The sequence below is a fragment of the Microtus oregoni genome, unplaced genomic scaffold (genome assembly GCF_018167655.1).
Source record: "Microtus oregoni isolate MIOR12 unplaced genomic scaffold, Mior012 000004F_ref0000308, whole genome shotgun sequence".
Lineage (NCBI taxonomy): Eukaryota > Metazoa > Chordata > Mammalia > Rodentia > Cricetidae > Microtus > Microtus oregoni.
The window spans coordinates 31181714-31201944 of NW_024543063.1; the positions used below are offsets into that span (position 1 = coordinate 31181714).

Here is a 20231-nt window from a genome sequence, read left to right on the forward strand (position 1 = left end):
GGCTCCAGAGACACTTTGGGGATGCCTGGCCCATGTGCCCTCACCGCCTGCAGCTTGTCCAGGTTGTCCAGCAGCACCTTCTCAGTGTGTCTGTAGGCCTTAGCCACCAGCAGTTTGGCTTCCTGTAAAGGAAGAGATGAGTCTGTCATGAGAGAGGTGTGGGGCACCATCCACAGACTCACTGACAGCCAGCTCTAACACCAAGGTGCAGAAAACATGGCTCAGGAGCAGGCCCATCCTTCCCAACACACAGCAGCACTGTCTTCTGTCCTCACAACCACCAGCCACCCTCACCCTCGAGAGAGCGACTGGACAACCCACAGCTGCTGCTCACGACTGGCCCTGAGCAGACCCAGGTGCCATGCTGGCCCAGCTTGCGGGCTACAGGGATCATACACTGCTCTACATACTTGGTATCCTTACATTGGACATTCTTCCCAGTCCCACATCTAGCTTTATTTGGAGCCATCTAGGTCCTCAGCCAAAAGAACACACTTAACAGGTCAGAGTTCAGAACAAAACCAGCCACATTCGGCTTCAGTGCTCATGCTCATTTGAGGGCGCTAACAGGCTCTTGCAGGGGAGACACCCATGGGCAGTGAGGCCTGTGCCCACTCACATGGTCCATCAGCTGCTGGAGGCCCTGGCTGAAGGGACGCCGTCCAATGCCCATGAGGCCCTCTTGTGCCTCAGGAAAGGAGACAGGCCCAATGCTAGGTGCCATCCCAAACTGTTTCACCATGGAGTAGGCAATGCGGGTGACCTTCTTCAAGTCGTCCTGGGCCCCTGGAATCCAGAGAGAGAGGTATTCTGAAGAGCGTACCTGCACAGGAGCACCTGACCTCAGGCTGTCGCAGCCCAAGCAGCACCAGACTCCCACAACACTGTGCTTACAACTTCCATAGCAAGACACTAACTGGGACACAGTACTTCCTTTTTGTTTTTAAATTACATTTTTTTATGTGTGCACACACACAGGCAAATGCCAGAAGACCTTGCCAGAGTTGGTTCCCTTATTTCACAACATAGATTCTAAGACTGCTCTCCAATCAGCACACTTGACACAAGCCCCTTTACCTGCTGAGCCATTTTCCTGGCTCATTACTGCTTCTTTTTTTTTTTTTTTAAATATTTATTTATTTATTATGTATACAGCATTCCTTCCATGTATGTCTGCAGGCAGAAGAGGGCACCAGACCCCATTACAGATGGTTGTGAGCCACCATGTGGTTGCTGGGAATTGAACTCAGGACCTTTGGAAGAACAGTCAGTGCTCTTAACCTCTGAGCCATCTCTCCAGCCCCTCATTACTGCTTCTTAAAGGAAAGAACTTAACTACTCAGGACACTGGCCTGCCTTACATCAGTGACTCATTCAAGCGTATGGCCAGGTCTGTACTAGGGAAGCCTGTCACTTTTGAGGCACAATGTCCCTGTGACCCCCATTACCTTTCTGGATATCTAGCGAATGCTCGAATATCCAGTTCTATGTAGCCATGACCAGCGATTAACCAAGCAAATGTATTTACAGTCTATAGGAAAGTTTTAAAATAAGTATCTTTTTGTTTGTTTGTTTTTCCAAGACAGGGTTTCTCTGTGTAACAGCCCTAGCTGTCCTGGAACTTGCTATGTAGATCAGGCTGGCCTCTAATTCACAGAGATCTGCCTGCTTCTGCCACCCGAGTGCTAGGATTAAAGGCGGGTGCCACCATCGCCTGGGTTACAGTAATATCTTAAAATAAGGCTTTTGCTTCGTTTCAGATCTCCTCTGGCTCAGACTATCTGCACTGCACACATCTTCCACCAGTCCTACCGTCAAGGGCACTGAGCAGAAGGAAGCAGGCATTAGACAGAGGACTTTGACCAAGACAAACCCTAAGGCTGGCTCCTCACCAGAGGTCACCCTGCTGAATGAGATGGCCTCAGCCGCGCGACCACCTAGCGCCATGCACATCCGCTCAAACAGCTGTTCCTTGGTGAAGAGGTACTGGTCCCGAGGGAGCATCTGAGAGAAGCCCAGAGCAGCGTTTGTTCGAGGTGCTATGGAGACCTGCAGAACACCAACAGTGCAGGGAGCAAGTGAGCTCAAAGGGAGACAGGAGCCTCCTAAAAGCATCATCAGGTCGCCAAGTAGCCACTCAGGCTACTCTATATGTCACATTCTTAGAGAATCCCCACGCTGTAGAAGCAGCTCGTGGAAACAGGAGTTTCTGTGTGGTGTGTTCATCAGTAGCACTGTGTGCATAGCAAGTCGACATGACAGGTCTCTTAGAAGCAGTCCCAAGGTGTAAGGGCAAACTTCACCTCACATGCCAGTCGGCACTGATCCGTGGGAAACTCTGGGATGTACCCAAGGAAGGGAGGCCATCCTACCCTTGCCTTGTGAGGTTGATTCCCAGCACCCACACGGTGGTTCACAACCACCTGTAACTCTGGTTCAAGAGGATCCAATGGCCACTAATTGCTTCCATGAGAACTAAGCACATATGTGGTATGCTGACATACATGTAGCCAAAATACCCACACATAAAATAATATAAAGAAAAAAAAAATTTGTTTTTTTGTTTGTTGAGACCGGTTGTAAAGGTGTGGTAGGCCACCATCCAGCAAAAAGAAAATTTTTTTTTTTGTCTTTTGAGACAGGGATTCTTTGCGTTTCCCTGACTGTCCTGAACTCACTCTGTAAACCAGGCTGGCCTCAAACTCACAGAGATCCACCTGCCTCTGCTACCTGAGTGCTGGGATTAAATGCGCGCACCACCAATGTTTGGCAAGAAATTTTCTTAGAAGGGCTGGAGAGATGGCTCAGAGGTTAAAAGCATTGCCTGCTCTTCCAAAGGTCCTGAGTTCAATTCCCAGCAACCACATGGTGGCTCACAGCCATCTGTAATGAGGTCTGGTGCCCTCTTCTGGCCTGCAAGCATACACACAGACAGAATATTGTATACATAATAAATAAATATTTAAAAAAAAAAAAAGAAATTTTCTTAGAAGATGATTTAATGTCTATACTAAAAACAAACCGTGGTCACGATCCATCAGGATCACAGTGACAGCCACAGGTTCCTTCACAGAACACAGCCATGCTTGCAGCCATAAAAATCAAGTGACAATTTTGAGAGCAAAAAGAAATTTTGAGTTTGGCATTTGTTTGGTGTTTTCAAACAGTATTTATTTTGCTACCGAATTCATTAGTGCCCGCCTGCCTCAAGCTGGGCCTGGTCCCCAGATCAGTGTCAGCCAAATATGCCATGGGGTAGCAGGTAGGCATTAACCTGTCAATCCCAGGAACAGAGGGACTGCTCCAATCTACTTCAAAGAGAGCAGACAATATGCTGTTAGCTCTGAAAACGGCAGCGGAACTGAGCAAGTGTGCACATCCAGGCAGTCTGCTGTCTGCTGCACTGTCTCATCCTGAACTGCTGGGGTGGGAACAGTGGGGTCACCAGCCCCTATGGATTCCTTGCTATTTGTCAGAGCTACCCAGGCCTCCCTAGAGGGTAAGCCGGATGCCACATCTCTTGTCCCATACCCCTGGATTCCTCAAGGGTCTCTATGCATAGTCTACATGATTTCTGGAAACTATCTCAAAGAAACATTTGCCGTTCTGAGCAGAAACAAGTTCAGCTCTCTGCCATGAGGCTCAAATGGTCAGAGACAGAGGACTTGGACCTAGGAAACTTTCCCCTCATGCCTGGTAGCTAAGGTTTAGGACCCACTCCAGCCTCTCCCTCCTAGTTCCTGCTAGGGCTACAGCCAGAGTCGTGCCAAATTGGTGATAAAATTTCTTTCACATAACAGAAACACACGTGGTGTTTCCCAGAGCAGATGGGTCAACTGTGGAGTTCAGATCACCCACCACCGCTTCATCACAACCCACCTTCATTACAGCTTCTGTGTGCTCGAGCAGCCAACCAACCAAGGCATGGCCAGACTCATGAAAGGCAACCACTCTCTGCTCCTCCTTGGAAAGGATCTTACTCTTTTTAGCAGTTCCTGAAAGAAGACAAGAATCAAGTTCAGGAACAATATGCTGGGTACCTTCTGGGCACTGTCTTCTTGCTTGGCACTTCTGTAGCTCTGCCGACATTTCACACAGACATCCCTCTTGACAGCCAGACTCCAGGGAACCCTGGGAAGAGGTGGAGTGGAGTGTTTCTTGGGAACCATCAAAACAGTTCTTTCTTTTCTTGTTTTGGATTTTGGAGACAGGGTTTCTCTGTGTAGCGCTGGCTGTCCTAAAACTTGATCTGTAAACCAGACTGGCCTCAAGCTCAAAAATACACCTGCCTTTGCTTTCCGAGTGCTAGGATTAAAGGTGTGTGCCACCACCCAAGGCTATCAAAGCAGTTCGTTAGGAAATAGGATAGTCTTCATCTTCAGTGCGTCCCTCCCTATGCCATGAGTGACTTCTGACTTTGTCACTAACAGGATGAGGAAGGCCCCTTCAGAATTCTAGCAGCAGCTGCCTCTGCCGCAGTGTTCTGTTTCCATTCTTCCCTCCATGAGATGAGGGCCTCACACCTCAGAGGCATGTCTACTTAACCTTCCCTGCTTAGCTTCTGGTCATTTACCATACCAAATTTTTCAAATATTAAGTTCCCATTCTGTGTATCTTTTTGCTGTTGCTGCTTTTTGAGACAGGGTCTCACTATGTTGCCCAGGCCATCAGGTGCCACCACACCTGACATGGAGTTAGTGTTTAGGTTTGAAAAGAAAATGGCCCCCAAAGGGAATTGTACTATTAGGAGATGTGGCCTACTTAGAGTAGGTGTCTTGTTGGAGGAAGTGTGTCATTGCTAAGGTGGGCTTTGAGGTCTCATAGACGCTCAAGATCCTGCTGAGAGTGACAGTCCACTTCCTACTGCCTTCTGGTCAAGATGTAGCCAGCATCCTGGCTGCCTATACACATCCATGCTACCCACCATGATGATAATGGACTGAACCTCTGAACTGTAAGCTGCCCCCTCAATTAAATGTTTTCTTTTATAAGAATTGCCATGGTCAGCCGGGCGGTGATGGCGCACGCCTATAATCCCAGCACTCGGGAGGCAGAGGCAGGAGGATCTCTGTGAGTTCAAGGCCAGCCTGGTCTACAAAGGGAGTTCCAGGACAGGCTCCAAAGCTACAGAGAAACCCTGTCTCGAAAAAGCCAAAAAAAAAAAAAAAAAAAAAGATGCCAAAATGAACTAGGCACGGTGGTGCACACCTTTGATTCCAGCATTCGGGAGTCAGAGCCAGAAGGATCTGAGTTCAAGGCCATCCTATCCATCTAGAGAGCCCCAGGACTACATAGAGACCCTATCTCAAAAAGATTAAAAAAAAAAAAAAAGAAGAAGCTTTTGGTTAAGCACCATTGCAAAGCAACCTTGTTCACTGGACATTATGATTCATGCTTCTAATTCTAGCACTTGGGAGGCTGAGGCAGTCAGATCTCTGTGATTTTAAGGCCAGCCAAAGCTCTATGATGAGATCCCATCTCAAAGAAAACATACACCAACCAAAACTAAACAAATATCACCCCATCCTCTTGATGGAAAATGAGGCTCCTATCTTGTTAATCACTAGTCATTAGTTTCAGAAAAATGAGAGTCAGTGGCAGGTTTATCCCTCTACCACAGACCCTGCAGGTGGCCTTTGGGGTCAGCAGCCTCTACCCTACACCATACTTGGCTGGCTGTGCCTCACCTGGTCTGAGGTGGGCCCTCAGTCACTTCATGGTACCTACGACAATCAATGCCACAGTACTGGGAACTTATTTTTGGAGGTTTTTTTTTTTTTTTTTTTTTTGAGATATGGTCTCTCTACATAACTCTGGCTTTTGTGGAACTCACCAAGTTGTAGACCAAACTGGCCTCAAACTCAGAGATCTTCCTGCCTCTGCCTCTTGAATGCTTAGATTAAAGGTGTGTGTCATTATGCCTGGCGTTGCCCTCCCATCCCCCCAGTTTTCTGAGATAGTATCTCATGTAGTACAGGCTGGCTTAGATGTAGACTTCGGTGATATTGAACTCATGATCTTCGATCTCCCAAGTATTGGTATTACAAATATGTGTGCCAGCATATTGGACTTGAAGATGATTTTATATTTGCTTGAGGAGTAGGTCTGTTCTTAGATAAATTTACAATATCTGAAATGGAGGAAAAGTAACAATTCCTTGCTACTGATGCAATGGCAATGACAGAACCTGGGCCTACTTCCACCTACCCAACCTCCATCTTGTCTGGCACAGACAACTTCTAACTGGTTGTTTGAAAGTGTTGGCCCTAGCAAGCCTTAACAAGAGGTGTGTCTTCATACCGGCAATGACACGCTCCACCGCATATTCAAAGTTGAACGTGTGGACAGATGTGTGTCCCTCCCGTGCAGCATGCAGGGCAGCCTCATTGCAGATGTTGGCGATGTCGGCGCCTGTCAACACAAAACACAGGCAGGGATGGGGGGTGGGGCTGGCTCTTCCCTGTCAGAAGAAAGCAGGGAGACTCAGCTTTTTTTTTTTTTTTTTTTTGGTTTTTTTCGAGACAGGGTTTCTCTGTGGTTTTGGAGCCTGTCCTGGAACTAGCTCTTGTAGACCAGGCTGGTCTCGAACTCACAAAGATCCTTCTGCCTCTGCCTCCTGAGTGCTGGGATTAAAGGCGTGTGCCACCACCGCCCGGCTGGAGACTCAGCTTTTAATGAAGAAAAACAAAAATGGAAAAAGCCAGAAGTGGGGGCATAGGTCTATGATTCTATTACTGGGGAGGCTGAGGCAAGAGACTACAAGTTCTAAGCAAGCATAGTCTACCTAATGGAACTCTATTGCAACACAACAGAGAAAGGAACAAAAAGGAAGGGAGGAAGGGAGAAGAATAGGAAAAGGGAGGGAAGAGAAAGAAAATAAATGCCAGCAGTGGTGAACTGTGGCAGGAGGGAGGGAGGGAGGGAGGGAGGGAGGGAGGGAGGAGAGCAGGCAGCACTGCAATGTCAGCACTGCAATGTCATGCTACTCCAGATTCCTGTCTGCTTCTGGGCTGTTTTATGGCACCTGACATTTCTTATGTGTACAAAAGAATAAGAATGAAGGGCTCTCATGTGTACAAATTCTATTAAAACACTGAAGCATAATCAAAAAAAAAAAAAAGAAAGTAGTCTAAGAGAAATTTTGTTTTTATTTTTAGAGACAGGATCTCATGCTATAGCCTAGCCTGTCCTTAAACTCACAGCAGTTGTGGGGCGGTGGTGGCGCACACCTTTAATCCCAGCACTCGGGAGGCAGAGGCAGGCGGATCTCTGTGAGTTTGAGGCCAGCCTGGTCTACAAGAGCTAATTCTATGACAGGAACCAAAAGCTACGGAGAAACCCTGTCTCGAAAATAAAAAAAAAAAAAAACAAAAAACCTCACAGCAGTTTTTATGTCTCAGCCTCCTAAGTGCTTAAGGTTATAGGTGTAGATGCTAATGAATATGAAATAAAAATAAATTAAAAATTCTGAAAAGTAACAATTATAGGCATAAGCCAGCAGCCTGGCTTTAAGGGTAATTTTAAATGTACCTTTAAAATGGGAGTTATACAGGAAGGAAACCTAACTGTGATTTCTTTCCTTCTCTCTCTCTCTTTTTGAGACAGAGTTTTTCTGTGTAGCCCTGGCTGTCCTCAAACTCACAGAGATCCGCCTGCCTCTGCCTCCTGAGAGCTGGGATTAAAGGTGTGTGCCACCACTACAGGCACCAAGTTGTGATTTTTACTTCATTGGAAATCCCATGGGGACTGTGTGGAGGAGGCCTAGTGGGACAGTCTAAACTAGAAGGTGTTCTCTATGTAGAGGCGACACAGGAGACACAGGCAGACTGCCTCGCAGTCCTTGGCTACAGAAGCTCTGGGGCCATCACAATGCTGACTGCCTGCTACTGTAGTGGAGACACCACAGGGCTGCCTGTGAAGTCGGGTGAGCAACACAACACTTCTGCTGTTGCTTCCACCATCTGGGAGGAAGACAGCCCACTGTTCTGTCCCTTTGGTGCATAAATTCACACTTGATCTCACCCAGGCCTGAACTCAGAACAGGGACGGCACTTGCACTGGGAGGTGGATGCTCCATTACGACCGGGTATACTGGGGTCAAGGTCGTACCACTGAATCCTGGCGTCAGCTCTGCCAGTCGCTGGGAGTAGAAACTGCTGGGCTGGGTCAACTTCAGGCCTTTCAGGTGCTGCTCGAAAATCTCCCGCCGCTCCTGTCACAGATGGGGGACATGGCTAAATCATCACACTTGCTAACAAGACGAACCCTTCTCCCATGAGCTCCATGAATGAAACTGGTGGCGTCATAGGACACTGGCTTCTGCATGACTGACATTCCCAGTCATACCCGTGGTTTTGGAAACCAATTTAGAGAGGCAAGATGATGAGAAGCTGAAGAAAATGACTCAGAGGTTAGGAACACTTGTTGCTCTTTTAGAGGACCTGGGTTGGGTTCCTAGTAGCCACATGATGGTTCACAACCATCTGAAACTTTAGTTCCTAGGGACCCAAGGGATCTGATACTCCTCTGACCTCCTCTGGCACTAGGCACACACATGGTGCACATGCATTCATGCAGACAAATTCATATACATAAAAATGCACAAATAAATAAATCTAAGAGGGAGGGATGGAAAATCCCACGACCTTATAGAATTCAAGATGGAAAGGAGAAATGCCTTCATTTTGACTTGAGAGAATTTACTATAAAACTCAACCTAAGCCAGACAGTGGTGGCTTGCACCTTTAGTCCTAGCACTTGGGAGGCAAATGAATCTCTGAGTTTGAGGCCAGACTGGTCTGCAGAGAGCATTCCAGGATAGCCAGGGCAACAGAGAGAAACCCTGTCTCAAAAAAGAAAAAACAAAAAAACAAAAAACCACCTCAACCTAGGCCAGTGCAGTCCACTCCATATTCGTAGGGATGAAGACAGGACACACTGGGGAAACTTACGCTCACTGTGGAACTAGGAGAGAGCAATGAGTAAACACTGAGCAAGTCCCATCTTTAGGCCTGTGAGCCCAGCATTCAAGAAGTTGAAGCTGATGCCAGTGGTGGTGGCACACGCCTTTAATCCTAGCACTCGGGAGGCAGACGCAGGAGAATCGCTGTGAGCTCGAGGCCAGCCTGGTCTACAAGAGCTAGTTCCAGGACAGGCTCCAAACCTACAGAGAAACCCAGTCTTGAAAAATCAAAAAAAAAAAAAAAAAGAAGAAGTTGAAGCTGGAGGGCTGGAGGATCATCACAAGTTCAAGGTCAGCATGGGAGACATAGCAAGACTCTTTCACAAAAACCAAACCAAAACAACTACAAAAGAACATTGGGGACTACTGAGAACTCAAGAACAATGGCAATGGGTTTCTAATCCTACTGCACGTACTGGCTTTGTGGGAGCCTAGGCAGTTTGGATGCTCAACTTACTAGACCTGGATGGAGGTGGGGGGTTCCCTGGACTTCCCACAGGACAGGGAACCCTGATTGCTTTTCGGGCTGAGGGGGGGGGACTTAATTAGGGGAGGGGGAGGGAAATGGGAGGCGGTGGCTGGGAAGAGACAGAAATCTTTAATAAATAAATAAATTTAAAAAAAAAGAAATTTCACACACACACACACAAAAAAAAAAAAAAAAAAAAAAAGAACATTGGGTATTTTTATGGTTCCTAGAGGAGCCAGGGCCACATACTTGGGCCCCAGTGGCCATAGTAATGTCACACCAAGCCTAAGCCCCATAGAAAGAGCAATGACAACTACAAAACTAGAGCTTCCCAAGGAAGGCTGTGCCCAGGCCACAAGAACTGTGCTATGCAAAGCTAGCTGCCCCTCCTTCTCAGCAGTTCTGACCTGCAGAGTGGGAAGATCAATGAAGACATGCCTATCAAGTCGCCCAGGCCTCATCAGAGCATTGTCCAAAACATCAGCTCGATTCGTGGATGCCAGGACGATGACATGGTCTGTAGTGCCCATTCCTGGGAGAACAGAGCAGACAGTGAGTGGCCTTTGGAGTGGGGGATTTCAACAAAATGGCTTTTCCCCTACCCCTTCACCATAGCAGGGAAAACTAAAGGTCCAGGGACAAAAAGGCCACCAGATTCCTTCCTAAAAAGATGATGAGGTGGGGACACCTTCCCAATGGCTTTCAATCAAAGTCATGCCAAAAGTGTGAAGCTGCTTGTTCTTCAACAACAGCACTTTCCCTTGGCCATATGTGGAGGCAGAACTCCCCAAAGACCCCTGGAGATGCAGGCAGCATCCCTGCAAGGGACTAGTACATTCTCACCCCGGGAGCCACAGTTCTTGCTGAGCTGCCACCACCCTTCCTGTGCGGTGCCTAAATACTTTAACACTTGGGTTTAGGCATGAGGGTTTTTGTCCAGGATATTAGAAGCAGGGCTGGAGAGAGGATTCAGTGGTTAAAACCAGGGCCACTCTTGCAGAGGATTCACATCAGGTGGCTCACAGCCATCTGTTAGTCTACTTCCAGGAGGTCTGCTTGCTTTCTTTTGACGTCCACGGGCACGAGGCACACATGCAGTACACATATTTACAAACACATATAAAATATTTATACACCTACAGTTTTTTAAAAAGTAGCTCAGAAACCTTCCCAGATCCTTGACTAGATCTGACTGGGGAAAAATCAGCTACACAACAAGGTTTATAGGCAGATATGGTGGTGCACACACCTTTACTCCCAGCATCTGGGAGGCAGAGGCAGGCAGATCTCTGAGTTTTAGGTCAGCCTGGTCTACAAGGGAGCTCCAGGAGAGCAAAGACATAGACACCACCTTCCCAAAACAAACAGCAACAACAAAACTCCTTAAAAACCTTCTTTCTAAAGAAGCTGGGGAGGGGCAGAGAATGCGGTCAGTTGCTAGAGAGCTTGCCGACTATGAAGAAGTCCTGGGTTCAATCCTCAGCACCACATAGACCAGGTGTGGTAGCCATTACCTATAAAACTAGCACTCTGGAGGCAGAATGATCTGAAGTTCAAGGTAATCCTCAGCCACATACTGAGTTCAAGACCAGCCTAGGATGCATGAGACTCTCGGAAGGAGGGAGGGAGGGAGGGAGGGAGGGAGGAAGAGGAGGGAGGGAAGGAGGTAAGGAGGGAAGGAGGGAAGGAAGGAAGGAAGGAAGGAAGGGAGAAAAGAAGGGAGGGGGAAGAAGGGAGGGAGGTAAGAAGGAAGGAAGGAGGAAGAAGTAAGGTCATTTCCTCCTTTTCACACTTTAAATCGGACAAGCCATAACAGTGACAATAATCCACTGAGCCTTCAAGGACAGAGCAGGGCAGAAGGTCACCTTGCCAAAGCTAAGCAGATGCCTAAAAACAATGCTGATTTTTAAAAATGAGTTCCGACTCAAAGAAGCACCACAGACACTGCCTTCTGTCACAGCCACAAGGCTCCTCTGGATACCTGAGCACTTGGTAGAGTGACAATGGCACAGAGAGCACAAGGCTGAGATGTGGCCGCTAAGGGAGAGACCAGAGACCTCCTGGTGCCATGCTCAGGCTGCTTTTGCTTGTTCCGATGAGACGATCAATCTTGGTAGCCCTGGCTGGCTGGAAACTTGCTGTATAGATGAAACTGGCCTTCAACTCAGAGTGATCTGCCTGTCTTTGCATCCTAAGTACTGGGATTACGGGTGTGCTTCATCACACCCAGCATGCCCATGCTTCTTGACTGCCTCTGCCCAGGTGCCCTGGAATTCTGAAATTATTCAGGTTATATATAAAAGTGTGCCAGGCCTGTACCCAGCTATTTGGAAGCCTGAGACAGGATAGCCAAGTTCAAGGCCATCTTGGGCAACTAGTGAGAGTTTATCCCAAAATAAAAACTAAATTAAGGAGCCAGGTAGATGGCACATATCTGCATCCCCATCACTTTAGAGAGCGATAAGAGGACCAGAACTTCAAAGTCATCCTGAATTACACAGGGGGCTCAAAGCCAGCCTAGACCACAAGGGACCAGAGAGATGGCTCAGCAGTTAAGAGCACTGGCTGTTTTCCAGAGGTCCTGAGTTCAATTCTCAGTAACCACATGGTGGCTCACGTGAACTGGTGCCCTCTTCTGGCCCGCAGGCATACAAGGATATAACACTGTATACATAATTAATAAATATTTTTTTTTAAAATAACTTATTTTTTGGTTTTTCAAGATTGGGTTTCTCTGTAGCCTTGAAGCCTGTCCTGCAATTGGCTCTGTAGACCAGGCTGGCCTCGAACTCACAGAGATCCATCTGTGTCTGCCTCCTGAGTGCTGGAATAAAGGTGTGCAACACTACTACCCAGCACATGAATAAATAAATCTTAAAACTAACGAACAAAAACAAACCAACAAACAAAGAAGCAGAGCATGATGACAACGCCTTTAATTGGAGGTAGAGGCAAATGAATCTCTATGAGATCCAGGCCAGCTAGGGCTGCACAGAAAGACTTTGCCCCTCCCCTGCAGCCCTAAAAACAAACTAATAAAAACAAAACAAAAAACTACAACAGGACTAGAAAGATGGCTCATTTAGGGAAAAAAAAAACAGCAACAAAAACCAAAAACATTTGCTATGTAGTATGAGGACTTGAGTCTGAATTCTCAGAAGTCATGCAAAATCCAGAAGCATAGCACAGGCTTCTATAATCCTATCACTCCTATGGGTATTGTAGATGGAAGAATCCCCTAAGGCTCTCAAACCAGCTAGGCCAGGGAGAGGCTCTGTGTGGGAGAAGAATGGGGAACAGAAGAAGCGCAGCTATGCAAGCTGCATAGCTGGTTGATTACACAACAGAGTTGTGAGGAGTGGAACCAGGCTGTGGTGGCGCACGCCTTTAATCCCAGCAATTGGGAGGCAGAGATAGGCACATCTCTGTGAGTTCAAGGCCAGACTGCTGGTCTACAAGTGCTAGTTCCAGGACATGCTCATACTGAGCAACCTATCTCGAAAATAAATAAAAAATAAATAAATAAATAAATAAATAAGAGAAGTTGGCCATACCCTGACAACATCAGCATAGAGTAACAGGTATTTATTACCACACAGCACCAACATAGCAGCCAATCCCCAGACAGCGCAGACTCTCTCACTCAAGTGTTCACTTCTAACTTTTGGTCTGGGGATGCGGGTGTCCAGAGAAACTATGCAGTTCTGGCTAGCCTGAAACTTGCCACAACCAGGCTTGCCTTAAACTCACAGAAATCCACCTGCCTCTGCCTCCCAAGTACTGGAATTAAGAGTGTGAACCACCATGGTTGGCCCTGTTAGGATTTTAAAATGACTCCTATGTGGAATTAGCATTCCCCAAACAAAAACTTGTACAACATATACCACCCACGTTAAAAAGTTCTTGCTCTGGGCAGTGGTGGTGACGCACGCCTTTAATCCCTGCACTGGAGAGGCAGAGGCAGGCAGATGTCTGTGAGTTCGAGGCCAGCCTGGTCTACGGGGAGAGTTCCAGGATAGCCAGGATTTTTACACAGAGAAACCCTGTCTCAAAAGCGCCCCCCTCCAAAAAGTCCTTTTCTTAAGAATACACCATCAGCCAAGTGACTGTGTGGTCACCAGGTGGGTGGCTGGGGCGCGTGCCTCAGGCTCTCTTGTGTAGCTGTACAGTCCCAGAAATGCCCACAGCACCTGTGCTTAGGCCTCTGTGACTAGGATTTCTTATTCCCTGGGAAGTTTTCCCACACCCAGCACCACATCCGCTCAACTCGCTCCCCTGCACGTCAATGAACAGAAAGTGCTCTTCCTGAGGAGACAACAAAGACTCGTCTCAGAGCATCTGAAGGAGCCAGCGTACACAGCTGTGAGGACACAGAGAGACTTGTTAGTGCTGGGCCAAGCTGACAAGCAACCAGTTCCTCAGCCAACCCTGGGGGACAAACAGCTATTTTTATGGTCGTTCAGAGAAATTCAGCTCAGAAAAATGTCATGCTTTCTAGTAGACTCAGATCTCTTGAAAAAGATAGCCTCTGTCGTCAAGCTGTGTGAGGTAACACACTGGTTAACAGATTTTCTTTTCTAGTTCAATAGTAAGGTTATGGAATCCATTTAAGGCCCCCTTTAAGTAAAATATATCTTTGAGGGGGCAAGACACCCACAGGAGAATGAATGGTTTATTGGAGTCTCCTTCAATGATTAAGGATGCCTGGTCAAAGTTCAGAAGGATGAGGGATATGTGTTCAACCTCACTTTATAAATCGTAGAGCCATAGCTGAGACAAGAAAGACAGACCATCATGTCAGGTCCAAGGCCTGGTCTGAAAGAATCCGGAGTCTCTAGCAGTCTTCCAGCCACACCTCCCAAGGCAGTTGGTGCTCTGGGAACTGGACCCTGAGCACTTGCTGTCAGCGCAAAGCAGCTGCTGGGGTAGGTGTTGCTCCTGCCATGGGCTCTGAACTAATATGCGGACAGACAACTGGACAACAAAAGGGCCAGGAAAGGCAGCTCTGTTTGCAGCCATTCTCACACCATCTCAACAACACAATGCCTGTTCTCTTCAGTGTTAGAACTATCCACTGATCTCTCTGTGAGTTCGAGACCAGCCTGGTCTACAAGAGCTAGTTCCAGAACAGGCTCCAAAACCACAGAGAAACCCTGTCTCGAAAAACCCAAAAAAAAAAACAAAAAAAAAAATGAAAAAAAAAAAACAAAAAAAAAAAACTATCCATTGATGGACTGATTGATTTAGGTTTTTCTGAGCCAGGGTTTCTCTAAGTAGTCCTAGATGTCCTAGAACTTGCTCTGTAGACCAGGCTGGCCTCAAACTCGCAGAGATGTGCCTGCCTCTGACTCCTAAGTGCTGGGATTAAAGTTGTGCACCACCACTGCCTGAAGTAGCCTTTGATTTTTTTTTTTTTTAGGTTTTTTTTTTTAAAGTTTTTTTCAAGACAGGGTTTCTCTGTGTTGCCCTAGCTATGCTAGAACTGGCCTTGAACTCACAAAGATCTGCCTTCCTCTGCCTCTAGGATTAAAGGTGTGCACCGTCAGTACCAGCCTATCCTTTGATTTTTAAAGCTGTAGCAACTTTACAGTTCATGAAATAACCTCCAGGGTGCACCAGTCCCTCTGACATCACAACAGCTAGGAGTTGAACTCTCACATGCCTCTGTGTGTGAGGAGTGCAACATAGGCATGCGCATGGAGGTGCAAGCATGGACCTGTGTATGAAGGCCGAAGGAAGACATCATGTGTCCTCTCCCATCGCTCTCCAACACGGATGTGATGTGTTACTCTGACTGCCTTGAGGATCATATTATTAAACTGTTCCTCCCAAAATAAATGCCTCACTTGGCCTTAAGAATACATCATACAAAAAAACGTAAAAAATAAATAAATAAATAAAAAATAAAAAAAGTAAAAAAAAAAAAAAAAAAAAAAGAATACATCATACACACATACACACAACATATAAGCCAGGTGTGGGGGTGCGGGCCTTTCATCCCAGCACTCAGGAGGCAAAGGCAGGCAGACTCTGTGAGTTTGAGGTCAGCCTGGTCTACAAAGTAAGATCTAGGACAGTCAGGGCTGTTACACAGAGAAACCCTGTCTCAAAAAATCAAAAACAGGCTGGGCGGTGGTGGCGCACACCTTTAATCCCAGCACTCGGGAGGCAGAGGCAGGAGGATCTCTGTGAGTTCGAGACCAGCCTGGTCTACAAGAGCTAGTTCCAGGACAGGCTCCAAAACCACAGAGAAACCCTGTCTCAAAAAATCAAAAACACACATCACAGTTGCCCCAAAAGACGTCTTTAACATAACTGTCCTGCAAGGAGGGTTACCCCCTTGTAGACCAGGTTGGCCTAAAATTCACAGAGATCCACCTGCCGCTGCCTTTCTTTGGTGTTTTTGAGACAGGGTTTCTCTGTAGCTTTAGAACTTAAAGCCTGTCCTGGAACTCATTCTGTAGATCGGGCTGATCCCAAACTCACAAAGATTCCCATCTCTGCCTCCCAAGTGCTCAGATTAAAGGCATGCACCACATTGCCCGGCTTGTGAAAGCGGCCTTTGTTAAAGGTAGCAAACAGATGGACAATTCTCAAGCTGACTTTGCTGTTAGATGTCAACATCTAAACTATTCTCTACAAAATGTTCTCACTAGGGCAGGAGTGAACAACACTAAGTAACAGTGGCTAAAGAAAAAATAATACCCCTTCCAGTGATATTCCAGAAGTTAGAACAAAAAAATGTCACCAGGTTCATCTGCCCTGAAGGCCGTCACTCTGACAGGGTTAGTCTCCTCTGGTGTACAGTGTATGGTAAGACATGCGTGGCACTGACCGTCCATCTCGACCAGGAGCTGGTTGAGGGTCTGTTCTTCCTCTGTGTTGGAGAAGCCAGACATGGAGGTGGACCGCTTCTTCCCCACAGCATCGATCTCATCGATGTACACTATGCAAGGGGCTCGGGCCCGGGCTTCCTTGAAGAGGCTTCGCACACGTGCAGCTCCCAGGCCTGAGGGGACACAGAGGGTCAAGAGATAGGCAGAGGAAGGAAATCAAATACTATTTTTGGGTTACAGCTAGGCAAATCTCCCACCAAAGATGCCTATATCTAACCGGCCACTCTCTGCAGATGAAGCAGAAGCGCCATCTTCCCATCCAGGACTCCCAAGCCACAGATGAAAGTGGAATCAAGGGCTGGAGAGATGGCTCAGTGGTTAAGAGCACCGACTGCTCTTCTACAGGACCCGGGTTCAAATCCCAGCAACCACATGGCAACTCACAACTGTCTGAAGATCCAGTTCCAGGGGATCTGACCCTTCACACCAATGCACATAAAATAAAAGTTTAAAAAAAAAAAAAAAAGAAAGTGGAATCAAAACACACAACTACCAAGATGTGGGTCAAAGCTTTTTTTTTTTTTTTTTTTTTTTTTTGGTTTTGTTTTGTTTTAAAGACAGGGTTTCTGTGTAGCCCTGGATATCCTGGAACTCACTCTGTAGACCAGGCTGGCTTCAGACTTAAGAGATCCACCTGCAGCCGGGCGATGGTGGCGCACGCCTTTAATCCCAGCACTCGGGAGGCAGAGGCAGGCGGATCTCTGTGAGTTCGAGACCAGCCTGGTCTACAGAGCTAGTTCCAGGACAGGCTCCAAAGCCACAGAGAAACCCTGTCTCGAAAAACCAAAAAAAAAAAAAAAAAAAAAAAAAAAAAAGAGATCCACCTGCGTCTGCTTCTGAGTGCTGGAATTAAAGGTGTGTGCCACCTCTGCCTGGCTTGAACCAAAGCTTATTTGAACTTGGGCTATGTTTGTTCTTCTCTGTTCCACTCAGCTCCCCATGTTAGCGAGGGTTATATGAAAAGCCTTCCCAGGCACTAGGCCAATAAACCTGCCCTTACTTCCAGCCCATACCTACCTCCAATGACCTCCACAAACTCCGAGCCAGCCATTGCTAGAAAGGGCACTTGAGCCTCCGTGGCTACTGCCTTGGCCAACAGCGTCTTCCCACAACCAGGAGGTCCCAGCAATAGGGCACCCTTTGGAACCTTGGCACCAAGCTGAAGGAAGCGTTCTGGGCTCTAGTGAGGAACAGACATGTGACACTAAGTACTCAGCCTTTCAAGTTGAAGTGACTCATATGAAGAGAACCTATGACAGTAGTGAATCAGCTACAGTCTCAGGGATCCAGAAAAACAAAGCTTCATAGACTTTCAGCACCAAAAGAAAAGATGGTCTAGCTGAAGTGAACTATTACACTCTTCTCCTTTGATGGCCAACTGCACACTGGGCAATGCTGTTGGTTTCCCAGGTACAGAACATCATACCTATACGCTGAGAGTGGTACCTTAACAAATAACAGCTAGCTCATGGAGCCAGCTCCAGTCTCAGAGTCTGCTCATCCCACCTTCCTTCTTGGAGAGAAGATGTCACCACCTACTCCTGTCTTTAATGGCCTTAACATATGACTCTCACCTTCAGATAATCCACAAACTCTCGGACTTCCAGTTTGGCTTCATGCATTCCTGCCACATCTTGAAAGCTGACTCCTTTCCCTGTCTTCCCATCCACGATGGTGAAACGTGCCATTTTAAGCTGATTCTGCGCAAAAAGAGTCAGGACAGGAAGCTATGCATCCCTAGCAAAACAGGGAAGCAGTAGCTACTATCTGCCTGACCTAACACAAAAATGTATCTCCATCCTCGGTGGAGGTGTTTCCTTTCACAGCCCAGGGGGACCACCTATCAGCCTACTCCCTCCATGACAATGGAGATCACAGACCATTTCAAACACACAAGGGGAATCTTTGATTTGTGTTGTTTATATTAGGAAGAAAGCAATCTAACAAAAATATTTTTAAAGATTTATATATTATGTATACAATGTCCTGCCTGCATGTATGCCTGCAGGCCAGAGAGGGCATTAAATCTCATTACAGATGGTTGTGAGCTACCATGTGGTTGCTGGGAATCGAACTCAGGACCTCTGGAAGAGCAGCCAGTGCTCTTAACCTCTGAGCTACCTCTCCATCCCCATAATCTAACAATTTATGTTAGAAAAAAAAAATAGAATTGGAGGCTGGGTTCAGCACTCAGGAGGTAGAGGCAGGTGGATCTCTATGAGTTTAAGGACAGCCAGGTCTATAAAGTGAGGTTCCAGGATAGGCTCCAAAGATACACAGAGAAACCCTGTCTCAAAAACGAAACAAAACAAAACAAAAAACAAAAACAAAGAAAAACTAGAACTGGAGCGATGCTTCAGTGGTTAAGAGCACCTGTTCTCACACATAGAGACAGCCTTCTCTAACTTGAGTTCCAGGAGATTCGACACTCTGCCAGCCACTGTGTGTACAGGGTACACACACATGCAGGCAAAACACCCATACACAAAAATAAAAATAAAGTTTAAATAGATAAGTAAAAATATAAAACTCTCTTTGGAGCCAGGCGGTGGCGGCACACACCTTTAATCCCAGCACTAGGGAGGCAGAGGCAGGTGGATCTCTGTGTTAGAGGCCAGTGTGGTCTACAAAGCAAGTTCCAGGACAGCAAAGGCTACACAGAGAAACCCTGTCTCAAAAACAAAAAATAAAACAAAATAAAAGCAATACTCTATTTGGGCATGGTAACTCATACCTTTAATCCCAGCTTTCAGGGCAGAGGCAGGTATACCTCTCTAGGTTCCATGTTAGCCTGGTCCACATAGAGTGTCAGGCCAACCAGGGATGCATAGTTGCATAGTGAGATCCTGACTCAAAAAAAAAAAAAAAAAAAAAAAAGAAGGAAAAGACAAGCACAAACTTCTCCTCAGGGTAAGAAGCATAGCTCAGTGGTAGAGAGCTCACCTACCAGTACAAGGCTCTGGGGTTAATCACCAACACCACACCAGAAGAAAAAGTCTTCTTTAGCTAAGGAGACAGAAATAAGCTTGCATTCTCAGCGAAAACAGAGTGACACTCCCAGGGGTAGAAAGGAAGCTGCCTACATCCCAGTCCATGCTGAGGGATGGAGAAGCCATGGGAGGGAAGCACATTTCCTAAGATACATCCCAAGAACAGGATGGGAGAGAGGGACTAGAGACGGCTCAGCAGTCAAGATACTGATTGTTCTAGAAGACCTGGGTTCAATTCCCAGCACCCACATGGCAGCTCACGACTATCTGCAACTACAGTTCTGGGGATCTGATCCCCTGACACAGGCAAAACACAATGCACAACACAGATTTAAAGTTAAAAAAAGAGTAGAAGGGGAGTTTTCCTCTATTATGGCTGCTCTTTAAGGAATTTTAAATGTTTCTTTATTAGCCAATAACAGAAAAAAGAAGAGCACCACTCCAAGCTAACATGGAACTTTGGGGGAAAAAAAACAAAAACAAACGGGGGTGGGGGGGTGGTGGAGACAGACAGAACACAGTTCCCTATACACAGTGGGCTCAGTGGCTACCACTGAGGACTTTTCTTTTTTTTTTTTTTTTGGTTTTTCGAGACAGGGTTTCTCTGTAGCTTTGGAAAGCTTGTTCTGGAACTAGCTCTTGTAGACCAGGCTGGCCTCGAACTCACAGAGATCCACCTGCCTCTGCCTCCCAAGTGCTGGGATTAAAGGCGTGCGCCACCACTGCCCGGCTCCCTGAGTACTTTTCTATAGGCTTAGAGAAGGATTCAAGTTCTCACACACAAACCTCCAGCAGTACAACTTACGAAAGCACTGAATCCGCCTTCCCTTCCTGTCATCCCAGTCAGTCTGAAAATATACCACAGGATGGCCAAGCCCACTGCTGTCATCCCCAGGGCGTAGAGGGCACTGGGT

At 46.9% G+C, this 20231-nt stretch overlaps 1 protein-coding gene across 3 annotated transcripts in view; it reads right to left on the reverse strand.

The window, feature by feature from the left end:
• Spg7 (SPG7 matrix AAA peptidase subunit, paraplegin) overlaps positions 1-20231 on the reverse strand; it is a 39034-nt gene that overhangs the window by 3341 nt on the left and 15462 nt on the right. For all 3 annotated transcript variants that reach the window (XM_041650672.1, XM_041650671.1, XM_041650673.1), the window contains 11 exons: positions 20123-20225; positions 17902-18027; positions 17345-17507; positions 16267-16440; positions 9839-9963; positions 8110-8212; positions 6301-6411; positions 3880-3995; positions 1893-2049; positions 620-786; positions 45-122 (listed from right to left, as the gene is read on the reverse strand). In XM_041650672.1, the coding sequence (XP_041506606.1) occupies positions 45-122; positions 620-786; positions 1893-2049; positions 3880-3995; positions 6301-6411; positions 8110-8212; positions 9839-9963; positions 16267-16440; positions 17345-17507; positions 17902-18027; positions 20123-20225 (1423 nt within the window). The remainder of the gene's footprint in view (positions 1-44; positions 123-619; positions 787-1892; positions 2050-3879; positions 3996-6300; positions 6412-8109; positions 8213-9838; positions 9964-16266; positions 16441-17344; positions 17508-17901; positions 18028-20122; positions 20226-20231) is intronic.